This window comes from Uloborus diversus, chromosome 3 (assembly GCF_026930045.1).
Source record: "Uloborus diversus isolate 005 chromosome 3, Udiv.v.3.1, whole genome shotgun sequence".
In the NCBI taxonomy this organism is placed as follows: Eukaryota; Metazoa; Arthropoda; class Arachnida; order Araneae; family Uloboridae; genus Uloborus; species Uloborus diversus.
This window is the reverse complement of record NC_072733.1, coordinates 210,047,425-210,061,558: the sequence shown is the minus strand read 5'-3', so window position 1 is coordinate 210,061,558 and position 14,134 is coordinate 210,047,425. Positions and strand designations below refer to the sequence as shown.

Genomic DNA, 14,134 nt, shown 5'->3' with positions numbered 1-14,134 from the left:
ACTTACGCCCACCTAAAAAAAATGTTGAAAGTTTAAAGTAATGGCTGTCTTCACAAAATGGTCAAAGTCATTTTACTTATCGTAAACTCAAAAACTATTCCGATCATTCAATATTTTATTCGAAAATGTATTAGATATTTTTAAAAAAAATTCGAAAATTCGAATGAAAATCACAAAACTTTCAAAATTTTAGAAAATTTTGTTATTTGTGACTGAGCCTTATTAACACTATTTGCACAAGGATGACGCTATTTTGCCATCACAGTGAAATGTTTTGGCAATGTGCTGTAAAAACCGGCTAACCGTAACCGTGCCGAATCCCCGCAAATGTTCCTGAACTTTCTTTTAATGGTAAAAGTAGTAGGTGTATGACATCGCATCGCACTTGTTCTCCTGTATTTCATCATTTTAACCATTCTAAGTTATTTATTTCTTTTAGTAATATTTATTTTATTGCTAGTGAATATAACGCTTCAGAAAGATGTCTGTGATAGGGATCGACATCGGAAATGAAAATTCTTACATTGCCGTTGCTAGAGCGGGTGGCATAGAAACCATAGCCAATGAATACAGTCAGAGAGCCACTCCGTAAGTATATTTATGTTTCTGTACGTTTTTTATAGTTTATATATTTATATATATCCAGAGTTAGTTGAACATTTTCATGCAGACCTGCGTTTTATTTTTACTCCTTGTTGCTTCTACACGTGTGATTTAAAAGCCCACTTTGTTTTTGAGCTTGATCTGTGCGTTTTGTTTCCGGCGATTTAAACCAACTATGGAACTTATTATTGTTGTGTGCAACTTTGGATTAAATCTGATGTAAATATCAGTTCATTGTTTTGTTCGATCTCTCTTGGAACGTAAAAAAGCATAAAAAACTTTGTTTATCACCTGTGGGTAGATTGTATTGTGAAAATCAAACGTTGAGCGGTTTTCATAATTCGTATTCCGTGCTATTTCTTTAAAAATTGTCTCATATTCCTTTTTGGGGTTTTCAATAAATACTTTTAAAAAGTTTGGAATGTTTTATGCACACTTTTAAATACATATATCTATTTAAAGTAAATTAAGATTTGCAGTGTGTTACTAAGCCTCTTAGTTGTGAATTGCATTTAGTATTCAAATATTTATGTAAACTCAGTCTCTATCATTAATCATAGGTTTGATTATTATGAAAAATCAGTGAGTTGTAGAAGTTAAAATGTTATACTGTAATCTATTTCTAACCCTGGAACAACAAACCCATTTTTTTAACCTGGTTTGTAGTTCTAGGGCAAAAACATTCAGCTGTAAGGACATACAGTAGAGAACCGATTATCCGGGAAGTTCGGGACCATCGCTATCCCGGATATCTGAATTTCCCGGTTTTCTGGATCACTAAAATGCGCTATTGGCCGATTGTTTGTAAAACTTAAATTAATATAATAAATAGTTATGCATATTAAAATAAGAAGAAAACAGTTCAGAAATGCTTATAAATATCGAAATATTAAAAATTAATAGTGAGAGAATAGTTTAAACAGTTTATTGAGTTATTTATAATACCTGAGACCCTCACATTCTGTTTGGAAAAGAAAAAAAAATCCACCACTTTTTGATGTTTTAAAACGAAAGAAAATGAAGGGAAAGGCCAAAAATAAGTTTTTTAACCTAAATGTGTAATTTTTCTACTATAGTGTATAAAAGAGTTCGCTTACATGATCATGTTTTGTCTTGTTTTTTTTTTTTTGTAAAGGTTTTGTGTTTGCAATTACGGTAGTTATTAATAACTAATGCTTTTGCATTTCGTTAATATCTTGCGTTTAATGAATTTCTAGATTTCACGATCAACTAACTATCCGGAAAATTTGCGAATCTAGAATTTTTTCGACGTCACTTACGCCAAACGCCAGTCTTGCATAATATAGACGAACGCGCGAACGGCGTTCGCAGAAAAATTTTTGGCTCTGCAGAAATTTTTTTTCAAATTGCTAACGTTAATTTTAAAAAAAAATTAAAAAAAAAATTTTTTCTTTTTTAAAGGGAATTTTTAAGAAAATCCCAGAGTTTGTTTCTGTAAAAGCCTTTCTCCAAAAGCCTTTTAAAGCACACGTGTAAAAAAAATAATGGCTTTGGCAGTTTTCTTCAGTTGGTGAAAAATAAGCAAACTATATGTTATTATAAAAAAAATTAAATGATTTAAAGCACTTATTTTTGTCTCTTTCTTATTTGAATATAAATTTAATTTTTTATTCAAGGGTGAGTTAGGCAAAATAATTATTTGCAGAAAATTTTTCAGTTAAGATTTGTGTTCGCAGAAAGCTTTTGATTTTATCTAAGTCTGCCAAACGCCTTTAGAGGACATTCAATAAAATACTGCATTTGAATGCCACAATATTCATTTCCATAGCTTTTAGTTAGAATAAAACACGAAAATTCAATTTTACGAATGTACTTTTTAATTCAAGAAAATATTTCGGAAATTTTGCCCCGCATAAAGGATAATCATTTGAAATTAGTGTTTGCAAACATTTTCCCGAGTTTCCGTTAGTGATATGGTGTTTATTAAGAAATCGTTCATATTCTTTTTGGTATTTCAGAAAAAATGTTTAATTTGTCAAAAATTGCCAAAAGGGCTTATTTTTAAAAAATGGTGGAAAAAGTTGCCGGTTTTCTGGTTTCCCGGTTTTTTAGGTCCTGGATAAAAAGGTTCTGCACTGTAGTGCGTAAATGTGATGTAATGTTCCATAGACTTGTCATATTTCTTTTGTGTTTGACTGCATTTATGGTTGATTGGTATGTGAACAGAAAAGGACTGTTTTGTTTTAATTCTGAGCTAATGTTTGAAGAAATTGAATTACGCATATTAAAATATCTTCATTTATCATCTAAAATGTTTTTTTAAAAATTGTATCCTAATGGCTCTGTTTTTGGGAATTCTTTAATTTGTTTATCATTGTGCTACAGTTGTGCGAAATTGAATTGTCTCAAGGAAGGTTGTACATGCAGTACAAGTTCTGTTTTACAAACAAAACGACACCAAAAAAATTTACTGTACTAGAGAGGAAATAGCACTTGAATTGTAATTTGGGAATTGAACCCATGACCTCAGGCATACAAAGCTTTTCCACTGTTCTGCTGAGGGGTTCATTCTATAGTGACTAACATAACATTCCTAGCAGTTTTATAGCTTTTTTTTGAAACTTTTAAGAATAAAAAATAATTTATGGTTGAATTTGTGGATTTACAATTCACATGGTTAATAATTGTTATATATGTCAAGCATTCAAAACAAAATAACTGCTGACATATATTTTTTCTACAATAATGGCACTGTGTCTGACGTAACATTTTTGAAACCTAGAAAAATGTTATAAGGCAAATTTCTCTAAAAGTTCAGCAGACATTTAAAGTTGGCTGATGTATTTTGAAGAGGTAAGAAATTTATCAAGAAATATACTACACATTTATTAAAGCTAAAATGTTTTTGGTCTTAAGATTTACTTTTAAAAGTTGTATGTGACTAACATAACTATGTATGTACTATGAGCAGTACATGTATTCAAAGTTATTTATTATAACTAATCTTTAACGCTTCAGTATTTTTACTTTTTAAAAACTTTTTTTATTATATTTTCTTTTATTTAAATCAGTGTAAGAAATTGAATAGAAAGCTGTCATTTTGTTAGTGCAATTGGGATATCTGTCAAAAAGAAAAACTTTGAATTTACAAGTTGAAAATCATCAAGTTAGGGCCCATTAAATCCTTTAAAAAGTATCTTTCAAAAAGTTAACTTTATATGAGTCTAAAATTTCATCATATTTTAGTATTCTGCCAACAGATTAATTACCGTCATTGCTTCTCCGGATTTGAAATGTAATATTGAACAAGATATTCAAATATTTTTATGCAATGCAAACTGAATGCGATTAAGCGGTGGAACACTTCTTTCTAGTTTTCTGTGTACTTTACTTTCTCTGAAATCTCATTTATCATTATGTGATGTAAACTGACACCTTATATTTAAAGGTGAATAGATTACGTTGGAAAATGCATTTGCAGTGTTTGCAATCGTTTGGCTCTGTTATACTATTCCATACATGTTGCTTCAATGCAGCAAATCCCTAATCATGAGGACCCTGCTTCTGCAAAGGCTTGAGGGCGCTTTATGCGCATATATGATGTATAGCTCAAAGTTTGTTTAAAATGTATTGGCAATGTATATTTGTCTTTCAAACTTTTGTTATGTCACAAAAATAGGAATATGTTGTTTCTGTAAATTGTACGAATTTCATATGTACATAAAAGACCTATAACATTAATGCCATTAGGTCCCAAAGCAGAATACTACTAAATTTGCGACGTACGTCGCAGAACAGATGCCTGAGCTGCAGAACAATTCTGTTCAAATGTGAGAGGGAAAACTGACAAATTTTCTGCAGAAATTCTGCAAATTTCATTGAAATTTCTGCAGAAACCGCGGTGCCGAAAATTTTGCAGAAAATCTGCAGAAACTGCAGTGCAGAAAATCTGCAGAAACTGCGGTGCAGAAAATCTGTAGAGTTTGCAAATTTTTTAAAATTAGTAGAAAATCTAAAATTGTCTCAAATTACGATAATTTGGGGGAAAGCTCGCGATGTTGAATTCGATTAGTCCTTTGTAGGTTTTTCCCAATCGATCTTCATCCACTACAATTTCCGCCATGCATGTTTAGGAAACACGCCAACATGTCCATCGCTGGAAATTGCGTGTCTTGTTTAAGATTTCAATCCTTTTGCATCCAGAAAATATTTTAATTGTTTTGAAGTGTTTTATTACATGCAACCCAAACTCAACTCATTCTATTTATTATTTCAGTAATTTCTTTGTTTAACATTATTTTAATTGCTCCTTCATGCCGTGTAAAATTAACCAAAAAATGTAGTTTGACACCTAGGTTCGGATTTTTATAAAATTTTGCATCTTTGCTCTTTCTATGCATTTTGGAAAGCATATAAACAATTTTTGGAGAATCCCAATCGGTTTAGGTTTGACACCTTGTTATGTTTTGTTGATTTTATAGTTTTCATGATCAACTACTTTTCCAAATTCAGTGCTCTTAAATTAGTCATTTGGTTGAAAGCTGTGATGTTTCCGGAAATATCTCATTTCCACAAAAATAAATAGTAACAGTCCAGTAAAAAAAAAACTATGTGAAATGATTTTGATTTTTGCCACCCAACTTGTTTAAAATGTCACGTTTTTTCGCGTACAATGCTTAAAGTACTTGCAGAACAATTTCAGTCAAATGATTTTCCGTTGCAGAACATCGTAAAGTATTCTGCTTTGGGGCAACTAGGTAGTAATTTATAGTTAACAATTGAATATAGTTTTATTTATTTGGGGGAGGGGAGTGTTAGTGACACTACGAGGTATTGACTCATGTGACACCTGTGCTAGGAACTCCACTGCTTATAACACCAAAATACATATGTCTACATTTTTTGTTGCTATTTTGTTCCATAAATTAAGCTTTTTTTCTGACAATGGACTATATGTTAAACTTACAAATGTGCATTTTTTTTCATGTTTTGAGAGAAATGAAGGTCCAAGTCTTGGCACCTTCATTGTTAAGCCTGATTGGATTGAAACACTGCTAATTCAACATTAGTGTAAAAAAATTAGATTAAAACATCGGCTACCCTGAACCGGGTAGTACCGTGGTGTACATTGGAGTAGAATCGTTGCATTGGTTTAGAGAAAAATTCTTAACCGGTTTAACAATGTGGGATATTCGCCGGTATTTGGCGATGTATCGCCTACCCCTAGTGTGTAAATTGTAACTGTAGCACTTAACATTTTTGGAATGTTTTCAAATGAGCCTTATTACTTCATTTTAATGTGTGATGATGTTTTCTGCAAAATATAATTCAGTAGCAATTCTCCTTTGTCATGATTATCTTTCTATTTTTTGACTTCACTACTTTGGATTTTCATGTTGAATGCATATTCAGAACAGTTATTTATTTTGCTTCACCTACTCTTCTTTTGAAATAATCATAATTCTTGTTTAAATTAATTTGTCTTAAGTAAATGTAACACTTAAGACCAAAAGATTTTCAGCTTTGATAAGTAAGTGAATATTAAAGTTAATTGATTACCTTCTTAAAACTGCCAATTTGAAAAGCCTTCTGAACTTTTAAAGAAATTTGCCTCATAACATAATTTTTTTCTGAGTTGCGAAAATGTTACGCTAGTCACAATACCATTTTTGTGTAAAACATATCTATCAGCAGTTATTTTGTCAATATTTGAGAAAAATATCTCGTATTATGAGCATCATTTTTTCTGGGTTGTATTAATGTTGCACAATGCCATTTTCATGCAAAACATATCTATCCATAGATATTTTATTTCAAATTGTTGGTAGAAATAACACATATTAACCATGTACATTGTGAATCCATAAATTCAACCTGAAATTATTCTTCATGCTCAAAGTTTCAAATTAAAAGATTTGTAAAAACTGCTGTGAATGTGACGTTAGTGACTTTGGAATGATCCAGAATAATACAGTAGAACCCCTCTATAGCGAACCCGGGATATAGCGATCCCCCGGTTGTAGCGAACCTTTTAATTGGTCCGAACTGAAGCCCCATGTCATTAATACAATTCCATATGCTTATAACAATCCAGAAACACGAAAAAATCGGCTATAACGATCCTAAAATGTCTGAATTTTCAAGTTCTTCTTTGCACATGCCCCAATGAAATTCTTTAGCAATTGTTCTCTCAGCAAACTCCATCTTCTACAATGCTCATCCCTTTTTCTTGGAAATCCCTGGTCCAAACCACATTCCTCCTTTATTGTTCCTTGCAAGGGCTGCAGCTTCTTTAGGGGGGGGGCAACGGGTTTTCAAGCTCCTTCAATTTTCTCAACTTTAACTGGTTTTAGTCAGAGGACGAGATTATTGGTCACTCGTGCATTTGCTCTGATTTTTAGTTTCCTTTCCACTGCGGATAATCGCGTGAACTAGAAAGAAATCATGGCCAAAAAAGTGCAATTAATTCGCAAATTAGAAAGTGGCGAAACCCAATCCTCACTTTGCAAAAATTTTTAGCTATCAAAATCTACTGTAGCCACTATTTGGAAGAACCGTGATGCAATTGTTTCTGCCTATGAAAGAAACATAAACGGCTGTAAAAAATGCGAAAAGCAGAAAGGGAAAATGTAGATGAAGCGTTATTTAAGTGGTTCACTGTGCAGAGGAACAGAAATGTACCGATAACAGGAGCCATTCTGCAGGCAAAGGCAAATGAATTTGCCGAACATTTTAATGAAAAAAGTTTTGTCTATTCTAACGGGTGGTTGGATAGATTCAAGAAACGGCACAACATAACGAGTGGAAAAGTTGTGGGTGAAGCTGCAAGTGTGTGCTCTTCTGATGTAAAGGATTGGATGCAAATTGTGTGGCCGGACATCATTCGAGATTACGACGAAAAGGATATTTTTAACGCCGACAAAGCGGGCTTATTTTATAAGCTGACTCCAAATGAAACATTGAAGTTAAAAGGTGAAAAATGTGTTTGCGGGAAAACACTCCAACATACGGATAACTATTCTTATTTGTGCTAACATGACTGGCTCTGAAAAACGAAAGTTGATGGTTATTGGAAAATCGAATAAACCCAAGTGCTTTAAGAACGCGAAGAAACTCCCTGTAGTTTATAAATCAAACAAAAAAATCTTGGATGACTGCTGACTTGTTCCAAGAGTATCTCCAACAATAGGATCAGGAGCTGTCCCAAGGGAAAAGGAAAATTGTTGTGCTGATAGATAATTGTTCCGTACGCATTGAACCAAGGAACTTACAATGGATTAAAGTAGTTTTTATCCCTCCCAACACTACTACAGTAATGCAACCAATGGACCAGGGAGTAATTCGTAGCCTTAAATATCATTACCGAAAACAGCTAATCTTGTGCATTTTAAAATGTTACGATAACTACAAGGACTGTGACATTTCCCTTCTTGATGCCATTGTTTTGGTTGAAAAATCTTGGAGGATGGTATCTGACTCAACTATCAGAAATTGTTTTCGTCATGCTGGACTTAGAAAAACGCAACAGGAAGAAGATAAAGGCAATGATGAAGACGATGATGATGACAACCTTCCCATTTCTAAGTGGCTGCAAAAACACGGAGTGCACGTATTTCCTCAAAGTGAAATTGAACATTTCGAATCTTGTGATCACGATGTTGCTACATCTGGCGAAGTTAGTGACAGCGATATCGTATCAGAAGTAAGCGAAAAGATGAACTTGACTTTAGATATGGATGACGATTCTTCGGATAATGATGAAGGAACGGAAGATGCAAATCAAGGACCGTCCATTTCCGCTGCAAAAGCAGTTGTAAATATTTTGAACATTTTTTTTTTTTTTTTGCGACTGAAAACATTGACAAACATATTGTGGATTCTTTTGCAGTAGTTGAGAAAAAAATTGATATGTATATAAAATCCAAAAGTTTTTAACCGAAAATAACGTCTTTCTTCCATGTGCTACTGATAAATTAAAAAAAAGATAAAATTTTAATTTGCTTTTTATTGAGTAAAATATAGTTACTAGTTATTTCTAAAACTTCATTTTATTACTCTAACTACTAATGAAGTCATTGTGCAATTATGATGTTTATTGTAAAATGTTACCGAATTTTGACTATTTTTTTGGAAAATCGGATGTAGCGAACCCCCGGTTATAGCGATCTCTCAAGTCGGTCCGTTAAGGGTTCGTTATATCGGGATTTGACTGTATAGTCTCAGCCATCCAATTTATTACAGTCCAGTTATATTAATGTGACCACCTGTCAATAGCCAGAATAACCACCTTTTGCAGAGCAGACTGCTGTGAGATGTGCAGGAAGAGAGTCAAGGTCACTGGGATGTTGAGCAAACCATGGCCTGCTTTGCTAGATTATGTGGTTGAGGATCCATGGCACTAACAACCCGATCAAGATGGTCCCACTGATTCTCGATTGAGTTTATTTCAGGTCAGTGAGTTGAGCCAGAGGTGAACGGTAAACTCATCCTGGTGCTCTTCGAGCCACGCAAGTACACTGCCAGCAGTATGGCACTTTGCATTGTCTTGTTGGTAGATGCCATCAATTGTGAGGAAAATCAATGCACATATTGGATGGACATGGTCCGCAAGGACATGCACACTTGAATTGATTTATTGTGCATTCCACAATGATGAGTGAACCCAGAAAATGCCAGGAAACCATTCCTTAGACCATCATGTTCCCACCTCCAGCTTGGGCCATTCCAGCAATGGTTGCAGGGTGTTTGCTTTCAGAGGTTTCACGCCTTGTGCACCAACGTCCATCTATCCGATGGGGACAAAAACGTGATTCATCGGAAAACCCTACCTGTCGCCACTCAGTGGACGTTCAGCTACAGTACTGGTGAGAAAATTCCAGCCTTCGTCATTGATGAACATCGGTCGGCATAGGTGCACCAACCAGGCATCTGCTTAGGGGGCCCAGACGCTGCAACGTTCGCTGAACAGTAATTGTAGAGACACTGTTGGTTGCCCCTTGGTTCATCTGGGTGGTCAATTGATCAACGGTAGCACTTCAATTTGCCCGAATGCATCATCATTCACCTCTGTCATCTATGGCCTGTGGTTCACCAGATTTGCCACGTCGCTGATTTTAGTCTGTCTCATTTTGCCTTGCACGGTACTCTTTTAAACAGCACACGAACAGTGCACAAACTCGGCCGTGTGCTATTGGACATTGGATAAATTGCTTCGCTTCTGAATTACGCCAGTAACTAAAATGTTTACCGAAGCTCTCTCATACCCTTTATATACCCTCAACTGCACTGTGCTGCTACATGCCTTCTGTGACTGGTTATTTAACATTGAGGTCAAGAGTACATGGTAGTCACATTAATTTGACTGGACTAGTGTGCCTGTAATGGACCTTTTTATATTGATCAAAAATAATCATTTGAGTGTTATTAAATTTTATGCTGAAATCAAATGTTACGAAACTATGCAAATCTAAAAAAACAACTTTTTCTTCTAGGTCTTACATTGCTTTTGGTGAGAAAACCAGAGACTTGGGTGTTTCGGCAAAGAACAAACAAATCACAAATTTAAAGAATACCATATTTTGTTTCAAAAGACTTCTTGGTAAGAAATATAGAGAAAGTGCTGTTGCAAGTGAACTCCAACATGTTCCTTACAATATATGTGAACTCAAGCCTTCTGGTGATGTTGGGTTTCAGGTAGGTATATTTTTTACCTTTTCCTTACCAGAGCATCTTTCCTTGAGAAAGGAAAAACACCATCATTTTTATAAAATTAGGAGTTCTTAGACTCAGTTTTATGAGGCCTCAGCAACACTCCTGTCTTTTTTTTTAAATTTACTATTATGTCATGGTTAGGATAAGAGTGACATAAGTCATCCTAACATACTTAGTTATGAGTAATTGAAAGATTTTGTAAAAACATTTGCAAAAAAAAAAAAAAAAAATCAGTGAAACATTCTGAAAGAAAACAGTTTTAATTGTATTTAATGGTTATTTTTGTTTTATATTCAGCTGTGAGTTTAAAAAAAAAATAAGTTTGCTAAAATCTTATATCTTTGTTTTAGGTGAGCTACTTAGGAGAAAGTACAACTCTGACTGCTCAACAGATAATGGCAATGTTTCTAACAAAATTGAAAGAAATTTCAGAAAGCAATTTAAGAATTAAAGTCACTGATTGTGTCATATCTGTAAGTATTTATTGATTATGTAGAATATTACATTATATACTAGCAAACATATCCAGAGTTGCCTGGGTCAGTAATAATATTGAGAAACAATTTGTACTTTCCTTTATTTATTTTTTGCTGTGCCCCACGGTTTTACACGAGTTAATAGGACAACAAGGAATGAGATTATTATTTTAAGCCATACCTGCCAACCTCTGAAACTCAAAAACCAGAAGATCCAAGTTCAAAAAACAGAAGATTATGAAAGAAAACAGAAGATTTTTGACCGACTTATATTTGCATTAGATTCATTTTTTCACTGTAAAAATTTAAAGAATTTTATCAAGTAAAAGAAAAATTGAATTCATTAATATGATTTAGCATTAAGTTTATTTAACTGCAAACAATGATTAATAGTATGAAAACGAATTGTGTCTTTAGCACTGTCATACGTGGTATAAATATTACAAAAGCATATGAAGATAAAATTTTAGAAAAGTCCACATCAATTAAGTTTCTTAAAAATCCTTTTTCCGGTTGACCTTTCTTTTAAAACATTTAATGACAAAATACTATGCTGTATGTCACCAGTCTCATCATTATAAAACGATACAACTATAGGATGCATCTTGCAATCTGTATCATTGCCACCATCAATTCCAACTGAAAGTGGCAATTTTTGCAGGGAAGTTACGATTTCTTCAATCCTTTCAGAGGCAAGAACACCAACTATTGCAGAAGTTTTAGTTCATCCACAAGCATATTTTTTTGCAATATTAGAATCACTAAACATTTTCTTGAATAGTGGACCAGCGTGGTCGGCGATGCTCAACGGTATATTGTGCTCCACTAAGAAACTAGTAAAGAGGCATTCTGCATTAATCGCTGAATTGTCCACATTAGTAGTTGGACTGGAGAAAAATCCACTTATTTTCTGCGACTGATTATCATCGATCAGCTTTGCTTTATCCATGTGTCTTTGCCGGTTTTGGTGCTGTACTATATCACTTTTACCGCCATAGGATATTTTAAAGTCAGTGGAACATATAGTGCAAAACGCATACGAATCGCCACAATTATTTTTTTTATCCAGCTAAATTCACACGCATGAATGTCTCTATAATGTTGCAGATATTGCTTTTTTATTCGGTTGCGATGCTTTTATCTTCGTTTGTATCGTTGCCGTCGCTTAGTAAAATAATTTCGTAAAACAGAAAAGAATGAGGGGAACAAGTTAGCTTGCGTTCAACAAACACGACCGGTAGCGACCGGTCATTAATCAAGTGAAAGCAACGATGCTAGCTAATGATAAAGCATTGGAGGTGACGTCATTATTTCAACCGCTGAGCTACCGGTTGCTCATCGAACGCAACCTTACCAAAAACGCAAAAAATGGAAGATTTTATTTTCTGGCCAGAAGAAAGATGGCAACGAAAAACGGAAGGGTTGGCAGGTATGTTAAGCACATCACACTATGATATACACAGTCCAGTCACATTAATGTGACCACCACGTACTTTCCACGTCAGAGTTAAATAACCAATCACAGAAGGCAGGTGGCAGCACAGTGCAGTTGAGCATATATAAAGGGTGTGTGAGGGCTTCGGAAAACATTTCAATCGTTGGCGTAATGCAGAAACGAAGCGATTTATCCGACGTCCAAAAGGGCATGATCATTGGCTTTTGGGCCAAGGGTGGAAGCATTTCCGAAACGGCTGAGTTTGTGAAATGTTCGCGTGCCGCCGTGGTAAAAGTGTACCGTGAATGCCAAAATGGGACTGTCCAAAATCATCAACATGGCAAATGTGGTGCACCACGGGCCTTAGATGACAGAGGCAAACGACGGTTGCGAAGATGCATTCGGGCAGATAGACGGGCTACCGTTGAGCAACTGACCACCAAAATGAACCAAGGGGCTACCAAAAGTGTCTCCCAAACTACTATTCAGCGAACATTGCTGCGTCTGGGCCTCCGAAGCAGATGCCTGGTTCATGCACCTATGCTGACTGCTGTTCATCGACGACGAAGGCCAGAATTTGCACGACAGTACAGCAGCTGGACGTCCACTGAGTGGCGACAGGTAGCGTCTTCAGATGAATCACGTTTTATTCTCCATCGGACAGATGGACGTTGGCGTATAAGGAGCATTATGGTCTGGGGAATGTTTTCCTGGCATTCTCTGGGTTCACTGATCATTGTGGAAGGCACGATGGATCAATACAAGTATACATCTTGTGGAAGGCACGATGGATCAATACAAGTACGCATCTGTCCTTGCGGACCATGTCCACCCCTACACGCGCATTGTTTTTCCTCAGGATGATGGCATCTTCCAGCAGGACAATGTGAGGTGCCATACAGCTGCCAGTGTACGTGGGTGGTTCGAAGAGCACCAGGATGAGTTTACTGTCCTCCCCTGGCCAGCAAACTCACCTGACTTAAACCCAATCAGGCATCTGTGGGACCATCTCGATCGAGTTGTTCGCGCCATGGATCCTCAACCACGTAATCTAGCGCAGCTGGCCACGGCATTAGAGTCGGCATGGCTCAACATCCTAGAGAACACCTTCAGGGACCTAAGTGACTCTCTTCCTGCACGTCTCGCAGCAGTCCGCTCTGCGAAAGGTGGTTATTCTGGCTTTTGACAGATGGTCAGATTAATGTGACTGGACTGTGTATATACATAGTAAAAAATATACACACCCTTGTCCACATCGATGTTTCCTGTTAATTAAGAAAATCGAGAAAAATAAAATTGAAAACCCTTGATTTATAAACTAATTTTTAAATGTTGTTGTTTTGTCCATGATGTGCAAAAGAAAAGCAGTAGATTATTCAAAAGCTCTCGAAGACAGCCTTGCCGAAGAATCCTGGAAAGCCATGGGGAAAAAAAAAAGTTCGACCTGGAAAAGTCATGGAAAATGAATATCTTCGTTAAAAGTTGTGGATTTTTTAAAAAAGTCGTGGAAAATTGTGTTGGACAAAGAGAAAGTGACAGTAGCTTAAAGAGCATTAGGAATCTTGAATGGTTTAAAAGCATTGCATGTAAAAGCTGTTAAAACTTGAAAATTGAATGATCCCAAAAATAATCTGAATTTTGAAATCCCATTGCATTCATTTCTGTAGCAGCCACCCTTCTTTTGCAATGTGATTTTACTGCTTAGACATCACTAGTTTTGAACTTATCATTATTTTCAACACTTCTTATATTTTATATTCTTGTAGTAGCAAACTTACACGTTCTTGATTTTGCCACACCCACTCAAAAAACGCGATTTAGTTGCATCCGAGAACGTTTCAATCACTTGTAAAAAATTTATTATTAAATTTATCAAAGTTGACCTTAGTTTGTTGTTGATTTTAGGAAATAAAGATCTTTAATGAAGTGATAGAATATAGAAATAGGT

The 14,134-nt window shown here is 35.2% G+C and overlaps 1 protein-coding gene across 2 annotated transcripts in view; it reads left to right on the top strand.

The window, feature by feature from the left end:
- The first annotated feature begins 342 nt into the window (after positions 1-342).
- The window catches only part of LOC129219414 (97 kDa heat shock protein-like), a 61,573-nt gene continuing 47,781 nt past the window's right edge, over positions 343-14,134 (top strand). The window contains exons 1-3 of one of the 2 annotated variants that reach the window (XM_054853802.1): positions 343-588; positions 10,056-10,257; positions 10,626-10,748. In XM_054853802.1, the coding sequence (XP_054709777.1) occupies positions 482-588; positions 10,056-10,257; positions 10,626-10,748 (432 nt within the window). In that variant the 5' untranslated portion in view covers positions 343-481. The remainder of the gene's footprint in view (positions 589-10,055; positions 10,258-10,625; positions 10,749-14,134) is intronic. The other variant, XM_054853801.1, reaches the window with a different exon arrangement.